The sequence below is a fragment of the Microcaecilia unicolor genome, chromosome 9 (genome assembly GCF_901765095.1).
Source record: "Microcaecilia unicolor chromosome 9, aMicUni1.1, whole genome shotgun sequence".
Taxonomy (NCBI): domain Eukaryota; kingdom Metazoa; phylum Chordata; class Amphibia; order Gymnophiona; family Siphonopidae; genus Microcaecilia; species Microcaecilia unicolor.
Window position 1 is genome coordinate 24,705,122 of NC_044039.1, and position 22,138 is coordinate 24,727,259.

Genomic DNA, 22,138 nt, shown 5'->3' on the forward strand with positions numbered 1-22,138 from the left:
AACTGAGTTCGATTCCCACTTCAGGCACAGGCAGCTCCTTGTGACTCTGGGCAAGTCACTTAACCCTCCATTGCCCCATGTAAGCCACATTGAGCCTGCCATGAGTGGGAAAGCGCGGGGTACAAATGTAAATAAATAAATAGAAGCCAGGATTCACATCCCGCTTCTCCTACTGATATTGCTTTTGATTGTAACTAAGTCACTCCACCCTTTGTTGCCTCAGGGTGAAAACTTTATAAGCCCTCTGTGGCAGGAGACCACCTACTGAAACTAAATTGTAACTCACCTTAAGCTCGGCTTCAGAAGCGCGAGTAACAAAATCCAAATCTATCCTGAGCTGAGCTAGGACTGTTGTGCTGGGATATTGTCTGAAACTGTCCCTTCGTATGTTGTGATATATCTAACCTGTGCCTTATACCCTAGTACTGGGCTTTAAATTCATTCACCACAGAGTGTATCAGAATCTTACAAAAATAACTTTAAAAATGCTATTGCAACATTTCTTAGGATCCCCTTTCACTTCTTCTAAGAAGATCTGAACCCCCTTCCTTACTATAATAATTGCGTTTCAAAGTTTGAACAGTGACTCCAAATATACATTTGAATAATTTGACACACCTTTATTTCTGCATGTTTCACCTTTATAAAAAGAAACTAAATCTCAAAATATGTTAACTAAGAACTTCTCTTTCCAAAGCTTCTCCAAAGTCATGGAATGAACTAGATTGGAGAGGAGACACATTGTATACATCCGTTGTCAACACAGGAGTTATTCAGCGCTTAGCAGAAATTCATCTTTTCTTGAAAAATTATCTTTTTATGTATTCTGTTTGCTGCACTGATGTGTCACCAGAAGAACTTCATCCAAGCACAGAAACTTCAGTCGCTGGAGAGCCCAAGTCATCAAAGGTAGCTTATTTTAATATTTTATTTATTTAAAATACTTCTAATCCACATTTTCTGCAGTTCAAGGCGGGTACAATGTACACACAAAATATTTTAGAATATCAACATAAAACGCAAAACATAAAATCTCCTAATCCAAAGTCAAGACTCAGAAACATGGCCACTGAGACTGAGCTGGGCCTGGGGCAGGGCCACCGCCTCCCCCCCCCCCCCCCCCCCACGATTGCCGCCGCGGGCCCGCCCCCGCTGCAACTACAACTATCTTGGTTGGCGGGGATCCTGAGGCCCTGCCAGCAGAAGAAGTCATCCTCTGCCTGCTTTCACGTCACGCATGTTCGGTTTCAAAAAAAGATCTGCTCCTCCTGATGTCAAAACCTGGCTACACTTTTGTCCCTTCTGAGTTAGTGCCTTCACTCTTCAGAGCTTTATATCTTCCAGCTGTCAAGAGAAACTCTGTTAGAGAACAGCTAAGCCCTTCAGCCTCACACCGGCGCCTATTTTACAAAAGGTCTGCTCATCCTGATGTCTGGGTAAACTTCTGTTCAGTCTGAGTTAGTGCCTCCACTCTCCAGGGCTTTATATCTTCCATCTGTCAAGAGAAACTCTGTTAAAGAACAGGACCAAGTTACTCTGATTTCCATTGATAGCCTGGACCTGACTAGATTTTAGGAGAGGTCTAATACAAATATGGCTGGTATGGCAACCTTGCTCATTACACTCACTCCGCACCTAGACCAGCTCAATGCACACTTTGTAACTTAGAACAGTTCCTCATATCTTGTTTAACTGTACATTTTGCCTTGGGTTTAACCACCCATTTATTTATCTCACTTGACTCTGTACTACCCATCTTGTCCCCATATATATATATATATATCTGCACTTGGCCCCTCAACTACATAGAAACGCATTAGCATCCTATCTATGTTATTTGAATATTCTATCGTATTGCTTATTGGGAGGGGCATAATCAAACGGGGCGCCCAAGTTTTCCCGAGGGCGTCCTCGCAGGACGTCCTCGGGAAGGGGTGGGGAAGCCTGTATTATCGAAACAAGATGGGAGTCCAACTTTCGTTTCGATAATACAGTCGGGGATGCCCAAATCTTAACATTTAGGTCGACGTTAGAGATGGTCGTCCCCAGTTTTCAGTGATAATGGAAACCGAGGATGCCCATCTCCGAAACGACCAAATCCAAGCCATTTGATCATGGGAGGAGCCAGCATTCGTAGTGCACTGGTTCCCGTCACCTGCCAGGACACCAACCGGGCACCCTAGGGGGCACTGCAGTGGACTTCACAAATTGCTCCCAGGTGCATAGCTCCCTTACCTTGGGTACTGAGCCCCCCAAACCCTACAACTGTACAACACTACCACAGCCCTAAGGGGTGAAGGGGGCACCTAGATGTGGGTACAGTGGGTTTCTGGTGGGGTTTGAAGGGCTCACATTTACCACCACAAGTGTAACAGGTAGGGGGGGGGGGGGGTTGGGCCTGGGTCCACCTGCCTGAAGTGCACTGCACCCACTAAATACGGCTCCAGGGACCTGCATATTTTCTTGGCATTTCATTTGCATTGTGAAGTCAAGGGTATATATTAACATCCTGTGTCCATGTTAATCCATAACATGTACAACCCACAACTACTGTTTAATAAGGTGTTAAAAATCTTATACTTGCAGTGTAGTATACAGTAGTATCTATTTGGTCTTGCTAGATTATTTAATAATTTGAGCTGCAGATTCTTGAAATGGTGGTGAGATTTATACAGTTTAATGCAGCCCTAAAACTGGGAAGCTACACTTAAGGGGCCCTTTTACTAAGCTTTGTTAGATGCTAATGCCTGCCTTGTGCAGCAAATTGATAGACTACAATGGGACATGCTACAGTGGGTAGTTTTTAAATGTGCATGTGCTAACCGTGCAGTAATAATTTTTTGTATTATTTTTTGAGGGGAATGTGTCAGAGGTGGAGAGTGGGCATTCCTGCGCTATCTACATTACCACACACTAACTTGTTAGTCACAGATAACACGGGAGCCCTTACCAGTGGCGTAGCAGGGGGGGCTGCCACCCGGGGCGGTTCGCCGTTGCACCCCCCCCGGGTGCAGCACGATGACACCCCTCTCCCCCCCAGACCAGCTCTTGCACCCTACCTTTAAAAAGAATATCGGAATCCGAGGCGAGGCCTCGCGCCTGCCCTGCACGTAAAAGAAATGTGGACCATCGGGCCTTCTCTCGCTCTGTCTGTCCCGCCCTTGCGGAAATAGGAAGTTGCGTCAGCGGAGGGCGGGACAGATAGAGCGAGGGAAGGCCCGACGGTCCACATTTCTTTTACGTGCAGGGCAGGCGCGAGGCCTCGCCTCAGATTCCGATATTCTTTTTAAAGGTAGGGTGCAGGAGCTGGTCGGGGGGTGTCGATGAGCCGAGGGGGGGGAGCTGGCAGGGAGCACCCCCTCCTGAGCTGACACCCGGGGTGGACCGCCCCTCCCGCCACACCACTGGCCCTTACCACCTACAAAATATGCACTGCGTCTTTTTCAAGGGCCTGTTCGCATGCGGTTGAGTTAGGACCCTGTTATCTTTAGTGAAGATGTGTCTTTGAAATTTGTAAGTGAGCAAAGTTGAGTCACACATGAAATACATAATCACAATTACATTAAGATGGTTTAACTCTTCTCTGGATTTTTTTTGTGAATAATTAGTGTTCTACTTGTACCTGTCATACAGCTGACAACAGGTGTATGCTGGGCATGTATAATCAGACATTTTCACAGCTAACATGCTTGAAGGTTTTTTTTTAATTTCTTTTAATGAAGGCTAACCTTTCTTGCCTTTTAGAGTAACATTTTAAGGGTTTTAATGACTCAAGATTTCCAATTTCAATTACAATATTTTTGCATTTTGACAGCTGAATCTTTTGGGGGAGGGGTGAGGCACTCATCACATGTATGCTCACATGAAATTATTCCTCTTTTGAAATTGGTTGATGGAAAAACAAAGAAGCCATGTGATCTGCATAAAGCATTTATTACAAAGTTGTATTTTCAGTTTTGTAAATTAACAAATTTTGCACATTTTATTTCTCTTTTCATAACTTTGTGAAATATATGACTTGATTTATCAATTTTTTTCATTTCTGAGGAATAAATTCTTGATAAACATTGACTCTGGGCTTTCGAAAGACTTTGAAACATCTTTATTGAATATCAGTAAATCAGTGTCAAAGTAGAAGATACCTGTAATATATTTCCAGCAGCCCCAACATTTAGCCCTCCCTCCCTACCCCATCCCATTCAGGCATTGTCTCTTCCCCTTCCTACCCTGGCACACTCACACTCACTCTCTCTTGTCCCCATCCCCTCCCCCCCCCCATATCCACTTGCCACCTTCCCTTCTCTCCCCCCTCCCAGCACTGTCTCATCCTGTCCCCTTCTCCTCCATCATACTTTCTCTCTTCTCTCTTCCTGTTCCCTTTCTCCTTCAAGCACCCACTGTTTCTCTAGCAAATCATTCTCTGTCTCCTCCGTTCTGCCCAGCATTCTATCTCACTCTTTCTCATCTCCCACCAGCTAGCATGGCAATCTCATTTCTTCCCTTGTTTCTGTCTCAGGCATTATTTCCCCCCCCCCCTTCCTCTCCTGTCCCTTCTCCCCAAGCGTGCTCTCTGTGTCTCCTCTCTCCTTCCCTGTCATTGTCTCCCTCTTCCTTTCTGCCATGCACTCTCACCCATTCCCTTCACCACTTATCAGCTCCCATAGCCTTGCAGTGCCCCAGCACTGTCTCTTCAGAATTTACTGAAGGCAGCAAATACATAGCTAGGTCTTGTATTTATGGTAATCTTGCATTCCGTTTCCTGACTGGACCAGGAGGAACCAGTTCATGGCAGCCTTCAGCATATCCACTCCACCTCTGGGCTTGTTTCCTGTTGCATCAGTGTTTTATTTGTCCAGTTGTGCCCTAAAGAAAACAATTATAAAAACAAAACAAATCAAAATGGAAAAGCCTACAAATGACACAAGAAACCAAAGATATTTTTCGAACCCTGATTCATTCACTGGTCTTAAGCCACATCGACTACTGCAGTGGCATTTTCGCTGGTTGTACACACTATATTCTAAAGAAGCTCCAGACGGTTCAAAACACCGCAGTCAGACTGTTCTTTGGTAAATCACGCTTCGACAGTGCGCAGCCTCTTCGTGTGAGACTTCACTGGCTTCCTATTAAGGACCGTATTGATTTCAAGATCTGTGCCTTAACTCACAAGATCATTTACAGCGAAACACCAGTGTATATGTATGATTTGATTGATTTGCCTGCAAGAAATTCCATGGTGTCATCTAGAACTTATCTTAACCTGCACTATCCTTCATGCAGGAATCTGAAATACAAGACGCTCTACGCTTCTTCCTTACATAAGTACATAAGTAATGCCACACTGGGAAAAGAACAAGGGTCCATCAAGCCCAGCATCCTGTCCACGACAGCGGCCAATTCAGGCCAAGGGCACCTGGCACGCTTCCCAAACATACAAACATTCTATACATGTTATTCCCGAAATTGTGGATTTTTCCCCAGTTCATTTAGTAGCGGTTTATGGACTTGTCCTTTAGGAAACCGTCTAACCCCTTTTTAAACTCTGCCAAGCTAACCTTCTTCACCACGTTCTCCGGCAACGAATTCCAGAGTTTAATTACGCGTTGGGTGAAGAAAACTTTTCTCCAATTTGTTTTAAATTTACTACACTGTAGTTTCATCGCATGCCCCCTAGTCCTTCTCGTTCATCAGCCCACGAACCTGGAATGCTTTGCCGAGACTCTTGAAAGAGTCATCGGATCGTCAAACTTTTAAAAAACTGTTAAAAACGTATTTGTTTACTAAAGCCTACCCCGAAGTCAGCAATGTTGTTTAACCTCCTTTTTTCCCGTTTTGGTAGTTTACCTGCTCTTTACCCTCTGTCAGCTTCTCCTCGATTGCTCCTGTTTTCCCATCTGTATTCTTTTATTTTAGCTCCTCTGGACTTCTTTGCATCCTATTACTGGAACGATTTTCTCCTGTTGTATTATGTAATTTTGTTAGCCACATTGAGCCCGCATAAGCTGGGAAAATGTGGGATACAAGAAATGTTTTTGCCTGCACATCCCTAATACATTCTATAAAACAGTACTTTATGACACAAACTGCATTGTAAGAAGCTGTTATCTGCACTTTTACACTTCAAGTAGCTGTGTGGTACTATATTATTTCACTGTTTTAGAGGTGATTTTTATAACAGGACTCCTAAACAAACTTGAAAAAGACACTTGTTTTAGGCCAGATTCTGTAAATGGCGCTCGAAGTTAGGCGCTGTTATGATCACTGCTGAGCGTGAATTCTATAACAGCAGTACTGTATGGTGCTGCCATTATAGAATTTGCGTTGAGCGAGGATTTCCGTGTTTAATCTTGGCACGAGCATTTACGCCTGTCATAAGCTGGTGTAAATGCTCATGCCTAAGTCCTAGTAGTTACACGCGATAAAGTATGTATTCTATAATACTGCGCCTAACTTCCAACCATACCCCTGACCTACCCATGCCCTTCCCGTGGCCATGCCCATTTTGGAGTTCTGTACAATTAATTGGCTTCAGTTATCACTTGTTAAGGCCAATTAATTGATTCCTAGTGTTGACCAAATAACACGGAAATGAACACCATGCATAAACTTCCTTGCTTAACTTTAGGCACTATTTATAGAATCCAGGGGTATACGCTTATTTTATAAAGACAAAATAGACACTGATGAATGCACACAGAAGCAAACATACAAATTAAATGTGCATAGACTCGGGGCCAAATTCTATAAATGGTGCCAAAAAATGGTATAAAGAAAAGAGCTTTTCTAAAATTGTGAGAACATAAGAATAGTAATACTGGGTCAGACCAATGGTCCATCTAGCCCAGTACCCTGCTTCTAACAGTGGCCAATCCAGGTCACAGGTACCTGGCAGAAACCCAATTAATAGCAACATTCCATGTAGAATCTGAAAGAGTAGCAACATTCCATGTAGAATCTCAAAGAGTAGCAACATTCCATGCTACCAATCCCAGGGCAAACAGTGACTTCCCCCATGTCTACCTCAATAAGAGACTATGGACTTTTCCTCCAGGAACTTGTCCAAACCTTTTTTAATCCAGATATGCTAACTGCTGTTACCACATCTTCCAGTAACGGGTTCCAGAGCTTAACTATTCTTTTTTTTTTTTTTTTTTTACAGACAACTCTACAAAATAATAAACCTGAAGAAATGTCAATAGTGAATGAATTAGCCAATGATAACATGGTGGCAACCAATTCTTCGAAGAAAGAACTTTGTATTCAGTGGTACCTTCCATCATTAGAAAGACCACCCAAAGACGAGTTAATGGTATGACTGAACTACATTGGTTTTATGCCAGATAATGAAATCTCATTTGTACTTGCAGCATTTGTAAAGCATATGTTGCATTTAGCCAGTTCCCTCTGAGGCAGCACTCGCCAATCTTTCTGCAGCCACAACACCAATTCACACAGTTACAGGAAGTGTGTGACCCTCAGCTGGTGCAGGACAATGATGTCCTATGGAGTACCCATCTAGATTGCAACCCCAAATGCAGGTTTCATGACCCCATTTAAGGTCATGACCAACAGGGGTCCTTTTACTAAGGCGCATTGAAAAATGTCCTGATATCAACATCTGAATAGTGACCGACAGTCTGAATAAGATTCCATTGTATTTTCTACACTTCACTTGCTGATGGCAGAAATTTCACAGCTGTATTGTTCTTATTAAGATATACTTTTCTTTTTTTAGATTATGTTGCTGTATGCTTACAATACGGACTGTGTCGAAATTACGAACTTGAAGACTTGCAGTATAACTGATATGTTTTGTGGCTATTTGTGGATTCCTCTTGCTAGGTATGTTTTGCAAAACCAATACATTATTATTGTTAAGAAATATCCTGTCAAAACTTTCAAGTACAAGTTATAGAAATGCTTAAATGTGTTGACAGCGTAATGTGGACCTGGGCTGTGTGATGGCAGAGGAAAATGAAAATCCCTCCTGAATACTGCAAGGCCTATTTTGGTCATTACTATGTTACTCCAAACTCTTTCTGTTAATTTACAGTTTGATAGTGATATGAAGCAATGACAAAAATAAAGATTTTCTATAAATCCTCTGCCTCTTGTGCCTTTTCCCCCCTAAGGGAATATTTGCTATTTACAAAGAAGGAAGACATGATATCTGCTTAATATACCTTTTATCTGATGTGGAGGTAGATTTTAGAAAGGATGTGTACAGAAGAATTCAAATGTCCAATCAGTAATTCTCACATTGTCTCTTACAAGAGGTCCTGCCAAACATAAAGCCTCTCGTAAAATAGGAACAGGGCAGACTGTTCCCTCTAAGTTGAGTGGGAGTCCTCCACCGACAGTTCTGCCAGTAGGGGGTGCTGTTTCACTATTACAATTTTAATAGTAAGAGCCAGGCAAGCTCTGCAGGACTCCAAGAAACCTGCCTGTCCCTAGTGTTTGAAAACACCAGTGGCGTACCAAGGGGGGGGGGGGGGGGGGGGGGGGGACGGTGGGGGCAGTCCGCCCCGGGTGCACGCCGCTGGTGGTGGTGGTGGGGGGGTTCCGCGCGTCTGTCGGCAACGGTCGTTCCCTGCTCCCTCTGCCCTGGAACGGGTTACTTCCTGTTCCGGGGCAGAGGGAGCAGGGAACGAGCGAAGCCGACAGGCGCGCGGCACCCCCCAGCAGCTAAAGATGCACCCGGGGGGGGGGGGGGGGGTGTCATTTTGCCGCTGGGGGGGTGGGGGGGTGCCGTGCGTCTGTCGGCAATGCTCATTCCCTGCTCCCTCTGCCCCGGAACAGGAAGTAACCCGTTCCGGGGCAGAGGGAGCAGGGAACGAGCGTTGCCGACACACGCGCGGCACCCCCCCAGCAGGTAAATATGCACCCAGGGGGTGTCCATCATTTCGCTGGGGGGGTGTCGCGCTGCACCCCGGGGGGGGGGGGGGGGTCGCATCGGCGATCCGCCCCGGGTGTCAGCCACCCTAGGAACGCCACTGGAAAACACAATTTTGAAGCACCACTCTCCAATGGCAGCAATGCAGTTGGAGGACCCCCGCGCAGCTTAGAGGGAACAGTGAACAGGGCTGCATGATCAAGCCCCTCCACATCCAGAGAGAACAGCAATTTTAGAAAGCTGGATGTGGGGGGCAAAAATTTACTTCCCATCCCCACAAAGTCATGGGAGCAGTATTCTAAAATCACTGTTCCATAATCCCAGCACTGGCATCCCACATCATGTCCCCACTCCAATGCTAATTTCCCCAATCCTCTCCATCATCACAAGGAAGCACCCCCCCACCCCAACCAAGCCCCCGCTTGTGGCCACAAGTTCTGCCTGTAAAATAGGTAGAGTTGCGTGATCAAGCCCCTCCACATCCAGAGAGAACAGCAATTTTAGAAAGCAGGACATGGGGAAAATGTACTTTCCTTCCACCCCCATATAAATGTGGGAGCAGTATTCTAATATCACTAGTCCATGATCCAAGCTTTGCACCCCATCACATCCTCACCCTGATGCCAATTTCCCCAATCCTCCCCAACATCATAAGGAAGCTCCACCCCCAGACATCACTGGACCCCTCCAACATCTCAAGCAAGCCCTCCCAACATCACAAAAAAGGCTCCCCCCTAGAGGCCCCCCCCAATTTGTGGCAGCCTCCCCTAGACTTACCTCTTCCTTTCCCTCCAGGGCCCATAATTCTCAAAAATTAACCTTGGGCTCCAATGCCCTTACCAGCACCCCTGACCCAGTTCCTGGGCTTATCAGAGGTCTCTGATGTCTAGTGGGGTGAGAGCGATGCCCACTCACTCCTGTCACTGGGTCTCAAAAGTGGCTGCCAAGACCTCTAGTGCTAATGTTGCAGCAATATTACTCAAATATGGGAAAATGTAGAAAGGGCCTAATATTCAAAAGGCTTTAAGTAGGCAGGAGAGGCTCCTATCCAGTTAAACCCTGTTGAGCTGGTAGTACCACTGGATATTGCCTGTAACTGCTGTGGCACTATCTAGTTGGCGGCCTGGGGAAGGAGTCAAGTTGAAGCCAGGTCTTAACCAGGCAGCAATGATGTTCAGCCCCCTCCCCTCAACTGAAATGCTTCACAACATTTTCTCCTACTCCCATCTCTCTGTAGGCCTTCTGGGCCTACCTTAAGAGTCTCTGGTGGTCTATGTAAAGGAAGATAGGAGCAATCCCTTATTTGCTCCTGCCCATTCTAATGCGATTCAAAATGGCTGCCAGGACTTCTAGCGGCAGTCTTGTGTACTAGTAGTAATACTATGAGACTGCTGCTATAGATTGCGGCAGCCATTTTGAGCCTGGAGCTGGCACTGGCAGGAGCAAGTGGGGATTGCGTCAGCCCTCCTGATACTAAACCACCAGGGCCTTTGGGGGAAGAATTTCTGGGAAGTGGGGTTCGGGAGGGGGGAATATTCTTGATGGGGGATTTGGGAGGACACATAATAAGTAGCCTGATATTTAGCCCACTACCTAGTTAGGCTGAATATCACACCTACCTGGTTGCATTCCAGGCAAACTTAAGAGTCTGGATATTTAGTGCCAGGATTTGAATAGGTGCCAGCTGAATATTGAGTGGAATATATTTTAATATAATATGAAAAGGTCTAAAAAGAATATTCTATCTCAGGGGGCTTGTTAAATGACTAGGAATTTGACAGCTTCTCCTTGTATTTCTTTTCCATGACTACTGCCCTTCCTAGATGAATGCCATATTTGATTGATGGCTATTCATTTGCCCTAATGAAAAGATTATTTCAAAAAAGAAATCTATTTGCGCTGTATGTTTAGTTAGTGTTAAACTAACTTTTTTCCTTGGTTGTTGAGTTTATTTTATAAGTTTAGCGATTCCTCTCCTCTTGATGCAGGGCTAGTTGGTTATGGAAAAGAGCATCTTTTTTTAAATTCTTGTTCCTTGGAATTCCGTTTATGGACGTGTAGGTTTACAAAATCAAATAAAAAAGAATCTCTGTTGAGTTTGGACACATAGCTGGATCCAGTTCGAACCTTTTTACTGTATAGAGGTCTTTGACAGATGTTCAGATTTGCACTTTGAAATTTAGCTGACTGGGTAAACAAAAAAGGGGGCCACTTAACAATATTTAAACCATATATCCAGTGTTAAGTTATTATTGGGTCGATATTCAAGGTGATTAAATCGCTGTGTGGGGAGAAACGGTCATTTTCAGCGGCACTTAACCGGTTAGTGCTGCTGTAAACAACTGGTTAAGCGCCTATCTCAACACCGACTATTTTGGGGGGTGTTCCAGGGTGGAGACAGCATTGGCTGGTTAAGTGCTGATATTCAGTATAAAAGTCAGTCTTATAGTTATGCATGCCTCACAGCCTGTTAAGTGTTGAATATTGCAGTTAACATGCTATGGTGTAGCCGGCTCTGCAAATCTAGAAATTTAGTACCGAAGCCCGGGCAAGGTCTGGCTGAATATCAGGCCCTAAATGTATAATCCTATATAATAAAACGCACCTCCAACATTCTGAAGCTGACTGCATGGCTGAGGCATTCCTGCTCTCTGTATCCATCTCCTGAATTGACATCACGTACTTCTGGGTTCGTCACAAGCAGAAGTGACCAACCACACGAGGTTTCTCGGCTTCAGAATGTTGGAGGTGCACTCTATTAAATAGGATTGGTCAGTTCCTTGAAGCACAGCCAGAGCTCAGCGTCCTGCACAGTAACACTCAGACACCAGAGAGAGAGAGGGGGGGGGGGGGCTGACACCAGAGAGAGGGAGGGAGGGGGGCCTGACACCAGAGGGGGGGGGGGAGGTATCTCTGTCACACACACACTCTCTCTCTCACACACTGTCTCTCACACACTCTATGTCTCACACTGTATCACATTCACTCTCTATGTGTCACACACTCACACACACTCTCTCTCGCACACAGTGTATCTGTGTGAAACACACTCTCTCTCTCTCTCTCACACTGTGTTTCACATACGCACTTGCACACACTCTCATTCTTACACACACTCTCTCTCACAGAAACACTTGCACCCAGACTCTCTCTCTCACATACACAGCCCCGCACATTCACTCTCACTCTCACATACACTCTCTCAAACATACACACTCCGAGGAAAACCTTGCTAGTGCCCGTTTCATTTGTGTCAGAAACGGGCCTTTTTTTACTAGTATATTAATATATTCTAAGCCAACAAAGCTATACTTTATTTCAAAGAGAAGATACATTTGATTTATTTATTTTTTTGTTCTTAGAATTATTTCTTTACATGAGAAGCTCAGTGCTCTGAAGCAACAAACTGAACTTTCAGGAGAGCCACCAAAAAGTGCTCCAAGTTCACGGAGTACTAAAAAGAAACGTTTATCACATGGAAAAGCTAAGCCTGAGTCTGAAAAAACACAATCTGGTCCGAAACCAGAGGTCAGTAAAGAGAAATCATGTGCAGTGTTTATGCAACTGTCCCTGTAGTTAAGCTTCCTACTGGGGGAAATGTCTCCAAACGGATTAATTTGTGCATATCATGACAGTGACTGAGTCTCACTCCTAAGGCAGGATATGTACAGTGTGATCTCTGTCTCTCAGATTTTCTGCTTACAGTAGAACTTGCATTGTGCCAAAGAGAGCTTTGTTCTGGAGTTCATAAGATATCACATGTATAGGCAACCTGTCCAGGTATGTTTGGAACAGGGGTGTAGCCAGACCTCAACGGGAGGGGGGGGGAGTCAGAGCCCAAGGTGGGGAGCACATTATGGCCCACTGCTGCCACTTCTGCCCCCCCGCCGCTTCTGCTTCCCCACCACCGCCGCCGCTGGAAGGTACCTTGGCTGGCTGGGGTCCCCAATCCCCACCAGCTAAAGCATTTGTCCTGCACTGGTCTCACATTGCCTGGTGCCCTGTCCTGTTTTCAGCGCCATGTACGCTCGTTTTAATGAAACTGAGCATGCTCAGTTTCATTAAAACGAGCTTGCACGGCGTTGAAAACACCAGTGCAGGACAAACGCCTTAACTGGCGGGGGTTGGGACCACCGCCACCCAAACCGGGGGCTCTGGAGCCAATTTGAGGGGGCCCAGGCCCCCGTGGCCCCCCATAGCTATGCCACTGGTTTTGAAATTATTTATAATCAAGCCTCTGGCACCCAATATGATGGGAAATAGTTCTCTTTCTGCCACATTTTCTTGGTCTCACATTGCATTTGTTGGTACTTGAAAATCTTCTCTCTCTCTCCAAAGTCAGTGTTCAATCAGCTGAGTTTTAAATAACCAAGACGTCTGACCTATGTAAATGAGATTACATGGATATCTAATCACATACACAACATTCATAGATATACAAAACGTTGAGACTTTTAAAATGAATTTCTGACTTGTCTTCAGATCTTCAAATACAGATCCTTCAAAGTGTGAATGAACAAATAGAACCGTGGACAAATTAACATATGGGCAGTATTCAACATCATATAAGATGTCTACACATCTGATTTACAAAGTCTGTCCTTTAAATTAGTATTTCTTGAATATGTAATCCCGCATTGTGTATCCACCGAGCAATCATGTACTTGTAAAATACTCCAATATTTTAAAATAACTTTGATATTCTCTAAGACATCCCCATATACTTTGGCTGCAGCCTGACACAAATTGGAAGATGGGTGTCCTTCTCACAGGGTCATCCAAATCGGTATAATCGAAAGCCGATTTTGGACGTCTCCAACTGTTTTCTGTTGCAGGGATGGCCAAAGTTCAAGGGGGCATATCGGAGGCCTAGCGAAGGCGGGACTTGGGCGTGCCTAACACATGGACGTCCTCGACCCGTAATGGAAAAAAATGGCGTCCCTGACGAGCTCTTGGATGACTTTACCTGGTCCTGTTTTTCTTACGACCAAGGCACAAAAAGGTGGCCAAAATAACCAGTTGACCACCAGAGAGAATCGAGGATGACCTCCCCTTACTCCCACAGTGGTCACTAACCCCCTCCCACCCTCAAGAAACATCTTTCAAAATATTTTTTGCCAGCCTCAGATGTCATACTCAGGTCCATGGCAGCAGTATGCAGGTCTCTGGTGCAGTTTTAGTGGGTGCAGTGCAATTCAGGCAGGCGGACCCAGGCCCATCCCCTCCCTACCTGTTATGTTTGTGGAGAAAAAAGCGAGCCCTCCAAAACCCACCACAAACCCACTGTACCCACATCTAGGTGCCCCCCTTCACCTGTAAGGGCTATGGTAGTGGTGTACAGTTGTGGGTAGTGGGTTTTAGGGGGGGTTTGGGGGGCTCAGCAGACAAGGTAAAGGAGTTATGTTCCTGGGAGCATTTTATGAAGTCCACTGCAGTGCCCCCTAGGATGCCCGGCTGGTGTCCTGGCATGTCAGAGGGGACCAGTGCACTACAAATGCTGGCTCCTCCCATGACCAAATGGCTTGGATTTGGTCGTTTCTGAGATGGGCGTCCTTGGTTTCCATTATCGCCAAAAATTGGGGACAACCATCTCTAAGGACGTCCATCTCTAAGGTCGACCTAAATTTCACGATTTGGGTGTCCCCGACTGTATTATCGAAACGAAAGATGGACGTCCATCTTGTTTCGATAATAAGGGTATCCCCGCCCCTCCACCAGGATGTTTTGCGAGGTACGTATGTCCTCAACAAAACTTGGGCGTCCCTTTCGATTATGTCCCTCCTTGTGTACTCTCTCTTTAAAAGCTTGAGGTAGTGTTCCCATTGTGCATGTAGGGCGCCTTTCTGCCTGACTTGCGAGCGTGACACCTGCAGTCTTTTATCATCCACGGTTCAGGTTTCTGTGGTTCTCTCTGCAAAGCATTTGTTTTTTCTGTGCATGTAGGTGCCTTCCCTCGCTAGTTTTTTCCCCTTAGCCTTCTTTATTTCTACATTTTTGTCGAGTTCTACTCCCTTAATTTCCTTAGTGGTCTTTTTCCCATTTTTCAGGTGAACTGTGCCCATTTTTCCCTCATCATTGAGCCGTTTGATTTTGCGTCATCCATATTCTCTTCCATGTACTCTAAAGTTCCCAGTGGCTTCAAGCGCTGTGCCCATTGCAATTGGATCATCTCTGGGGCTGATACCCATTTCTGGTGTATCCATAGTTTGGGTCCATACTATAACCATCTTAACTATGCTTTTTGCGTATGCAGAAAGGAGTCCAGAGAGGCTCAGAAAGAGAACATTTTTGAAGCCATCAGTATCTACCTCAGCATCTACACCAGCATCAGTTCCTATGGCTACCAGGCCTGTATCTGACACCAGGAGTGGGCGTGTACTGAATGGGTCTCTACCTGCCTCGGTGCCAACCGCTGTGCAGGGCCCCTGGAACCAGTCAGCATTGGACCCGACTTCACTGGCACCGATGGACCTTGATGCTCGGCATCAGGAAAAGAAGCACAATCATTATTCCCCCTCAACGCATGGGGCTGGGAGCGCCAGGGGCATTGAAGACTTCATTATCCAAGAAGCGTCAGTGCTGGGATCAGTGCTTACCAGTTTTTGCTTTGGCACCGTCAGCTCTGCAGGTTGTCTCCAAATTGACACCCCCACTTTTACTGATGTTGGCCCTTGATGAATGGATCTGGGCCATGTTCTGAGAGCACTTGGCAGGGTTACTTCAGATGCAGAGTCCATTGGCACCGAGGGTGTTTGCGCCAGCCATGATTCCATCTCTGCCTGCTCTGCAGACCTCTCAGCCTGTGGTGCGGTCATCAACACTGGTGCCTCATGGAGAATCAGTGTCAACACCTGTCCATGCTGGTATGCCCTCGACCTCTGTGGAGGAAGCTTCGCCAGAGTCTAGAGGCAAACCTGCATCTTGGTGCCATTCCAGGCATGGACAGGAACCGGTTCCTCTTGTCCTAGGCAGGTGCGGACTCAGCCCTCCCATGCGTAGTGTTTTGCTGATGATCCATGGTACTTCTAGGAAGAGTCCTATGGAATTCTATCAGACCCCTCTCCTCCTGAGGACAGACGTAAGTCTCCACCTGAGAGTCTCTCCTTCCCAGCTTTTGTTAAGGAGATGGCAGTTGCCCTCCCCATTAAGTTGGAAATGGAGGATGACCTCAGAGCTGAGATGTTTGAGATTCTGGACTACGACTCTCCACCTAGGTAGGCTGTGACTGTTCCTCTTCACAGGATTCTTCGTCATTCAGGTGAAGAATTGTGAATCCCTCTGTTCCAGTTCTCTACAAGAAAATTGACACCATGTATCGGATTCAATGTACACCTCTATAGGCCACAGTTGCCTCATCACTTCTTGATGAAAAAAAGGGAAAAAAAACGCAAAACAATTCCTTGCGTGTATGGCAAACTTTTTTTTCTGTTTCCACTATTGCACTGAGAGTACACACCTCACAATGCTTGACTGCATCAGAGCTCATCTTGATAAAGGAGAAAAAAAAGTAGGCCATTACTCTTGCTTGACTTCTCAGCTGCATTCAGTCTGGTGAATCACTTTTTTTTTTTTTTTGGGACTAGTTTCGCAGACCTTAAGGTTTTGGTACAGCACTCTCTTGCTTCCACTACTGTTTGAATGGTAGATCCTTTAAAGGTTCACTGGTACCAGTTCACCTTTGCTTCACATCACTTATCTTGTGGCGTGTCACAGGGCTGTTTCCTGGGCCCCATCCCCCCTTATTTTCCTGATCCCACTGCCACTATTAATACAATCCCTTAGGGTTCACTTTATTCATTTATGCTGATGACATTCAGTGCCTCAATATGGTTTACCTAGCTTTCATCAATGTCTCTCCCTGTGTTTCCAGTAAATTAGAGATAATTATTGACTGGCTTAGTAGTAATGGCCTTAATCTGAATCCATCAAAGACTGAGACCATGTTGCTTTCCTGGCATGATTCCCCCTTTTGTTCTTCTCTTAATTACAGTCAGTGGTACTTCACTTACGTCCAGGATTCTGTTAAAATCTTGAATGTTACCCTAGATCATTGTTTATCTTTTGACCTACATATCGTCTTCTTTTTTTTTTTTGTATTCTGAAACAACTGCAGGCTATTTGTTCTCTCCTTGAACAAAGAGCTTTGTGCTTTCTTCTGCAATCTCTGGTTCTTTCATGTCTTGATTACTGTAACTCTCTGTATCAAGAGGTGAAATTATCCCTTTTTAGACGAATAGAGCTAATCCAGTACACCTTTACATCCTGACAAACTACTACATTATTTTGCTCAATAAATTCACAGAGTCATCACTATAAAGCTTTTAACAAAACAAGCCTCATCTGTCCCTGGAAAGTCATAGATTTTTACTATAAAGAAAAATCGACAAGGGCTCTCGCTCATTGGCTTGAAAATTGACTGGTATGCTGCAAAAACTGCAGTGGGAAACATTTAGAGAAAAGACCACTGCAGAGAAAGGCAGTCAGTCACCATGCCTCAAAATATTAATAACCTTTAACTTTGACTCTACTCAATTTACTATCAATAAACATCTTCATTCCAAGGAATAGGGTTTAGCCTGCCAAAAATAGTTCCACTTCTCGTCAATAAAATGTCACTGTCCACATATCAAAGGATCATTGATGAGCTCAAAAAGTGCAGACCATTTCTCACCTAAATTCAGAGAATTGTGTTGGGTCTCTGAGTTCTTTCTGGGAACTGTGGGATCCATGGAGTGTGGCCCTCCAGTAACCTAGAAATCACTGGGGATAATTTGAGAGTGGGAGACTCACCTAGAGATGGTTAGGACCCGGCTGGTGGGAGGAGGGTGCTAGTGTAGTGCACAAGCGGCAGGTGGACCTGACCCTCTTAAGTGGCCATGGGGTAGCCCCAGGCGGGTGGCTAGGTGTTTCGTGACAGGTACATATAGTGATGACTCTCTCAGTTTATTGAGCAAAATAATAAGTAGTTTGTTGTGAAAATTTTGCTCTTCCATTCTGAATTAGCCTTTATATTCTGACCATGTTCTGCCCATCTTTATGCTCCCCTTGCAAATATGCGGTCTACAAGAAAATCATATATTTCTAGACTAGCGCTTAGGCGACATACTAGCATATACCTGTCAATGTACACACATATATGCGAGTATATGCTAGTAATCTAGCTCAAATATTAGCACCTAGTTTGTAGAATTGTCTTTTATGAATCTTTGAGAGGTTACTCCATTGTCCATGGAGTAACAGAGACATCTGAGTTCTGTGCTCTCTAGTACTTCAGAAAGGGGATGAGTATTGGCTTTTCCTTACCAAGTGGATTTTTTTACACCTGTTGAAGTGAGTCCTAGAGAAAAACTGTTCAGAGCAGCGGCGTAGCCATGGGTGCACATAGGCCCACCCACTTTAGGTTCAGCCCTACTCAGCAGTGGAATGTGGCTGGCAGGGCTTGCCAAGCCACACCAGCTGAAGAAATCGGCAACTCCCTCACCTCTCACTGCCAGCGAGGAACTGAAGCATTTACAAGGGAACAGGGTAGAGGACAGTTTAGAGATGCCGGAACACCTGCGGGGAAGGGGGGGCAGGGTTCTTGTGTCCATCCACTTTGGACTCAGGCCCACCCAAAATTGGGTGTCTGGCTACACCAGGGTTCAGAACAGTAACTAGAAGGGTAAATATTCCCAGGAGCTTGACTTGCAGGGAACATATTGAATGCATGATCTCCTTAGGGCCTCCCAACTAAGGCTGTTCCCTGGCCAAAATCTGAGTTAGTAGTCTTTGACCCTGCACTGTGTCTGAAGGTGAATGTTTTGCCTTTTCAGAAAGTACCCTACAACAAATGGGTTATATTCTGATGTAAAATTATGCAAAACAATTCATCAGCTATGAATACTGTGCTAAAACACCCACAGTAGCTGCTCTGTGAATATACAGTCAAAAAAAAGTTTAATTACATCTCAAATAGGTTGTAGTTAAGGTTTATACAATAAATTCTGTAGGTAAAGAACATGTGTGCTTTACCTACTAGGTTTATTTGCATGTAGCTCTATCATATGGAATTACATGTGCTAAACATGTTACTGTACAGACTAAATGAAGTTTAATTTATGGGCCTCCTGATCTATATGCGTATTATTCTATGCAGTTTAAATCTAACCTTAATTTGAAATATGCAGTGCCTGCTTTCCTGTCAGCAGATAGATTGTATTTCTGGGTTTTTAACTGGGATATTAAAGATTGCATCGATATTAAAGTATATATTTCTGCTAAACTACAGGGGACTATCCATGTTGTGAATTATTTTCTGTCTTATTTTAGGAACTGTTTAAGGAATGCTGCTCTGAAGCTAAAGATTTGTTGTCTACCGTTTCATATCAAAAAACAATAACTAAGGTTGGTTTGTGATAAAAAATATTTAAGCTTTTAATTTTCTTCTGTGATAGAATTATCAACTACTGTAAAATATGTCTTTTTTGAATCTTCTCAACTCACTGTTTTTCTTGCAGGCAAACGAATTGTGGGAGTGTGATTGTACCCTCAAGATAGCTCTAATTAAGTATGGGATTTCTTAGAGGCATATTTTCAAAGCACTTAGCCTTCCAAAGTTACTACTACGACTTAACATTTCTAGAGCGCTACTAGGGTTACGCAGCGCTGTACAGTTTAACAAAGAAGGACAATCCCCTGCTCAAGGAGCTTAGAATCTAAAGAAACCTATGGAACTTTGGAAGGCTAAGTGCTTTGAAAATATGCTATGTATCTCAGGTGTTAATCTTCTAATTTAAAATTTCCTTGGTAAATACTCTACCATATGTAATCTTGGATCCAGAGTTGTGGACTTGAGTTAAGCTACCTTAATTTTATTTATTTATTTATTGCATTTGTATCCCACATTTTCCCACCTATTTGCGGGCTCAGTGTGGCTTACAATACATTGTGAATGATGGAAATACAGTGTGTTACAGTACAATTATGGGTTACATTGTGAGGAGTTATGGGAAGACAAAGTCAAGTCAAAATCGTTAGGGCGTAGAAACCATGGGATGTTACAATGGGGAAAAGATAAGGCGTTAGAACAATATCAAGAGAACATAGGGTATAACAATTTATCTGTGGGAGGAGATTGAAGTGTGGTGAAAATATGGGGTAAGAGAAATTCAGAAGGGAGTGTATTGATGCTTTCTATTAGTGTGTGCGGACTTCATGTGTTTTGATCCTTGCAATAAATTTTCTCAAAGAGATGAGTCTTCAATTGTTTGCAGAAGTCAGTTAATTCGTAGATCATTTTCAGGTTGCGTGGTAGTGTATTCCAGAATTGCGTGGCTCATATAGGAGAAGGTTGATGCATGCAGTACTTTGTATTTTATGCCTTTGCAATTAGGGAAGTGGAGATTGAGGAAAGTTCTGGATGATCTTTTAGCGTTTCTGGGTGGCAGGTCTATTAAATCAGACATGTATGCAGGGGCTTCACCGTGGATGATTTTGTGGACTAAGGTGCATACCTTAAAGGTGATACGTTCCTTGAGTGGGAGCCAGTGTAGTTTCTCACGCAAGGGTTTTGCGCTTTTGTATTTTCGTTTCCGAAAATGAGTCTGGCTGCTGTTATTCTGGGCTGTTTGAAGTTTCCTCCTCAGTATTTGTTCTTTGCAGCCTGTCGTATAGTGAGTTGCAATAGTCCAGGTGGCTGAGTACGAGTGATTGCACTAGGCTGCGGAAGACGGATCTTGGAAAGAATGGTCTTATTCTTTTCAGTTTTCACATGGAGTAGAACATCTTTTTGGTTGTGTTATTCGCGTGAGTCTCTAGTGTTAGTGGTGGTCAATAGTGACTCAAAGGATTTTTAAAGTTTCAGAGACTGGCAGATTTAGTTTAGGTGTGTTGATAGCGGTAAATTTAGTTGTGTTGTATTAGGAGGTAAGTACGAGGCATTGAGTTTTTTCTGCGTTCAGTTTTAGTCGGAATGCATCTGCCCAGGTATTCATGATGTATAGACTTTGGTTGATTCATTAATGTCCTGGTTTGAAAGGATATATATCGTTACATCATCTGCATATATGTAAGGGTTAAGGTTGTGATTTGATAGAAGTTTTGCCAAGGGGATCATCATTAGGTTGAAGATAGTTGGCGAGAGGGGGGATACCCTGCGGTACTCCACATTCAGGTGTCCATGCGGTAGATGTAGTTGAATTTGATGTGCTTGGTATGAGTGCAAGGTTAGGAACCCCTTGAACCAGTTTAGGGACATTGCCTCCAATGCCAAAATATTCAAGTATGTTGTAATAGGATTCCGTGGTCAACCATATCAAAGGCACTTGACATGTCAAATTGTAAGAGGTGTATATTGGTGCTGGTAGCAATCATTTGTTTGAATTTGGTCATTAGGGTAATTAGTAATGTTTCTGTGCTGTGAATTTGACCGGAATCCTGATTGGGCATCATGCAGTATTGAGCACTTGTTGAGATAATTCGTGAGTTGTTTGGTTACCATTCCTTTGGTTATTTTGGTTATTAATGGTATAGATGCTACTGGTCTGTAGTTAGTTATTTCGCTTGGCGTTTTTCTTTGTGTCTGTGGGTATTGGGGTGAAGTAGAATTTTTCCTTTTTCCTTTGGGAAAAGTCCATTTTGTAGCATGAAATTCACGTGGTTCGTTAGGTCTGTTATGAATTGTTGAGGAGCTGTTTTCATGAGGTTGTTGGACATCTGCAGTGATAGTGAAATGTTTTCTTCTTCTTTTTTTCTTTTCCTTATACTATGTTGGATAGCTATACTTTTCTGTACAAGAGATTTCTTGGTTGGAAAAATTTTAAATGATGAACAAAAACAAAAAGCATTATTGACTAATAGTAACTTGCATCCAGAGCAGGGTTGTCCAACCTTGGTCCTCAAGGGCCGCAAACCAGTCGGGTATTCAGGATTTCTCCAATGAATATGCATGGGATCTATTTGCATGCACTGCCTTCATTGTATGCAAATAGATTCATGCATAATCATTGGGGAAATCCTGAAAACCCAACCTGGTAAGGGCCCGAGGTTGGGCACCCCTGATCTAGAGGAAGGTTTAACCTAATCATACACTATACACAAACCCTCTCATTCTATAAATTTGCACTTGCAGGTTACAGATACTGCTAGTTAAGTGGCCTAACTTGTTAAATTAGGTGCTAATTGGATAAATTCTAATGGCCCTTATTTGGCATCGGCACTGATTTGCAGTTATGTGCGTACATGCAGTTAGGCGCTATTGTATAAACA

At 44.1% G+C, this 22,138-nt stretch overlaps 1 protein-coding gene across 1 annotated transcript in view; it reads left to right on the plus strand.

The window, feature by feature from the left end:
- The window catches only part of CFAP54 (cilia and flagella associated protein 54), a 276,413-nt gene that overhangs the window by 250,070 nt on the left and 4,205 nt on the right, over positions 1 to 22,138 (plus strand). Inside the window, 5 exon segments of the mRNA XM_030214871.1 lie at positions 698 to 909; positions 7,160 to 7,309; positions 7,736 to 7,842; positions 12,256 to 12,421; positions 19,202 to 19,276. Coding sequence (XP_030070731.1) covers positions 698 to 909; positions 7,160 to 7,309; positions 7,736 to 7,842; positions 12,256 to 12,421; positions 19,202 to 19,276 — 710 coding nt within the window.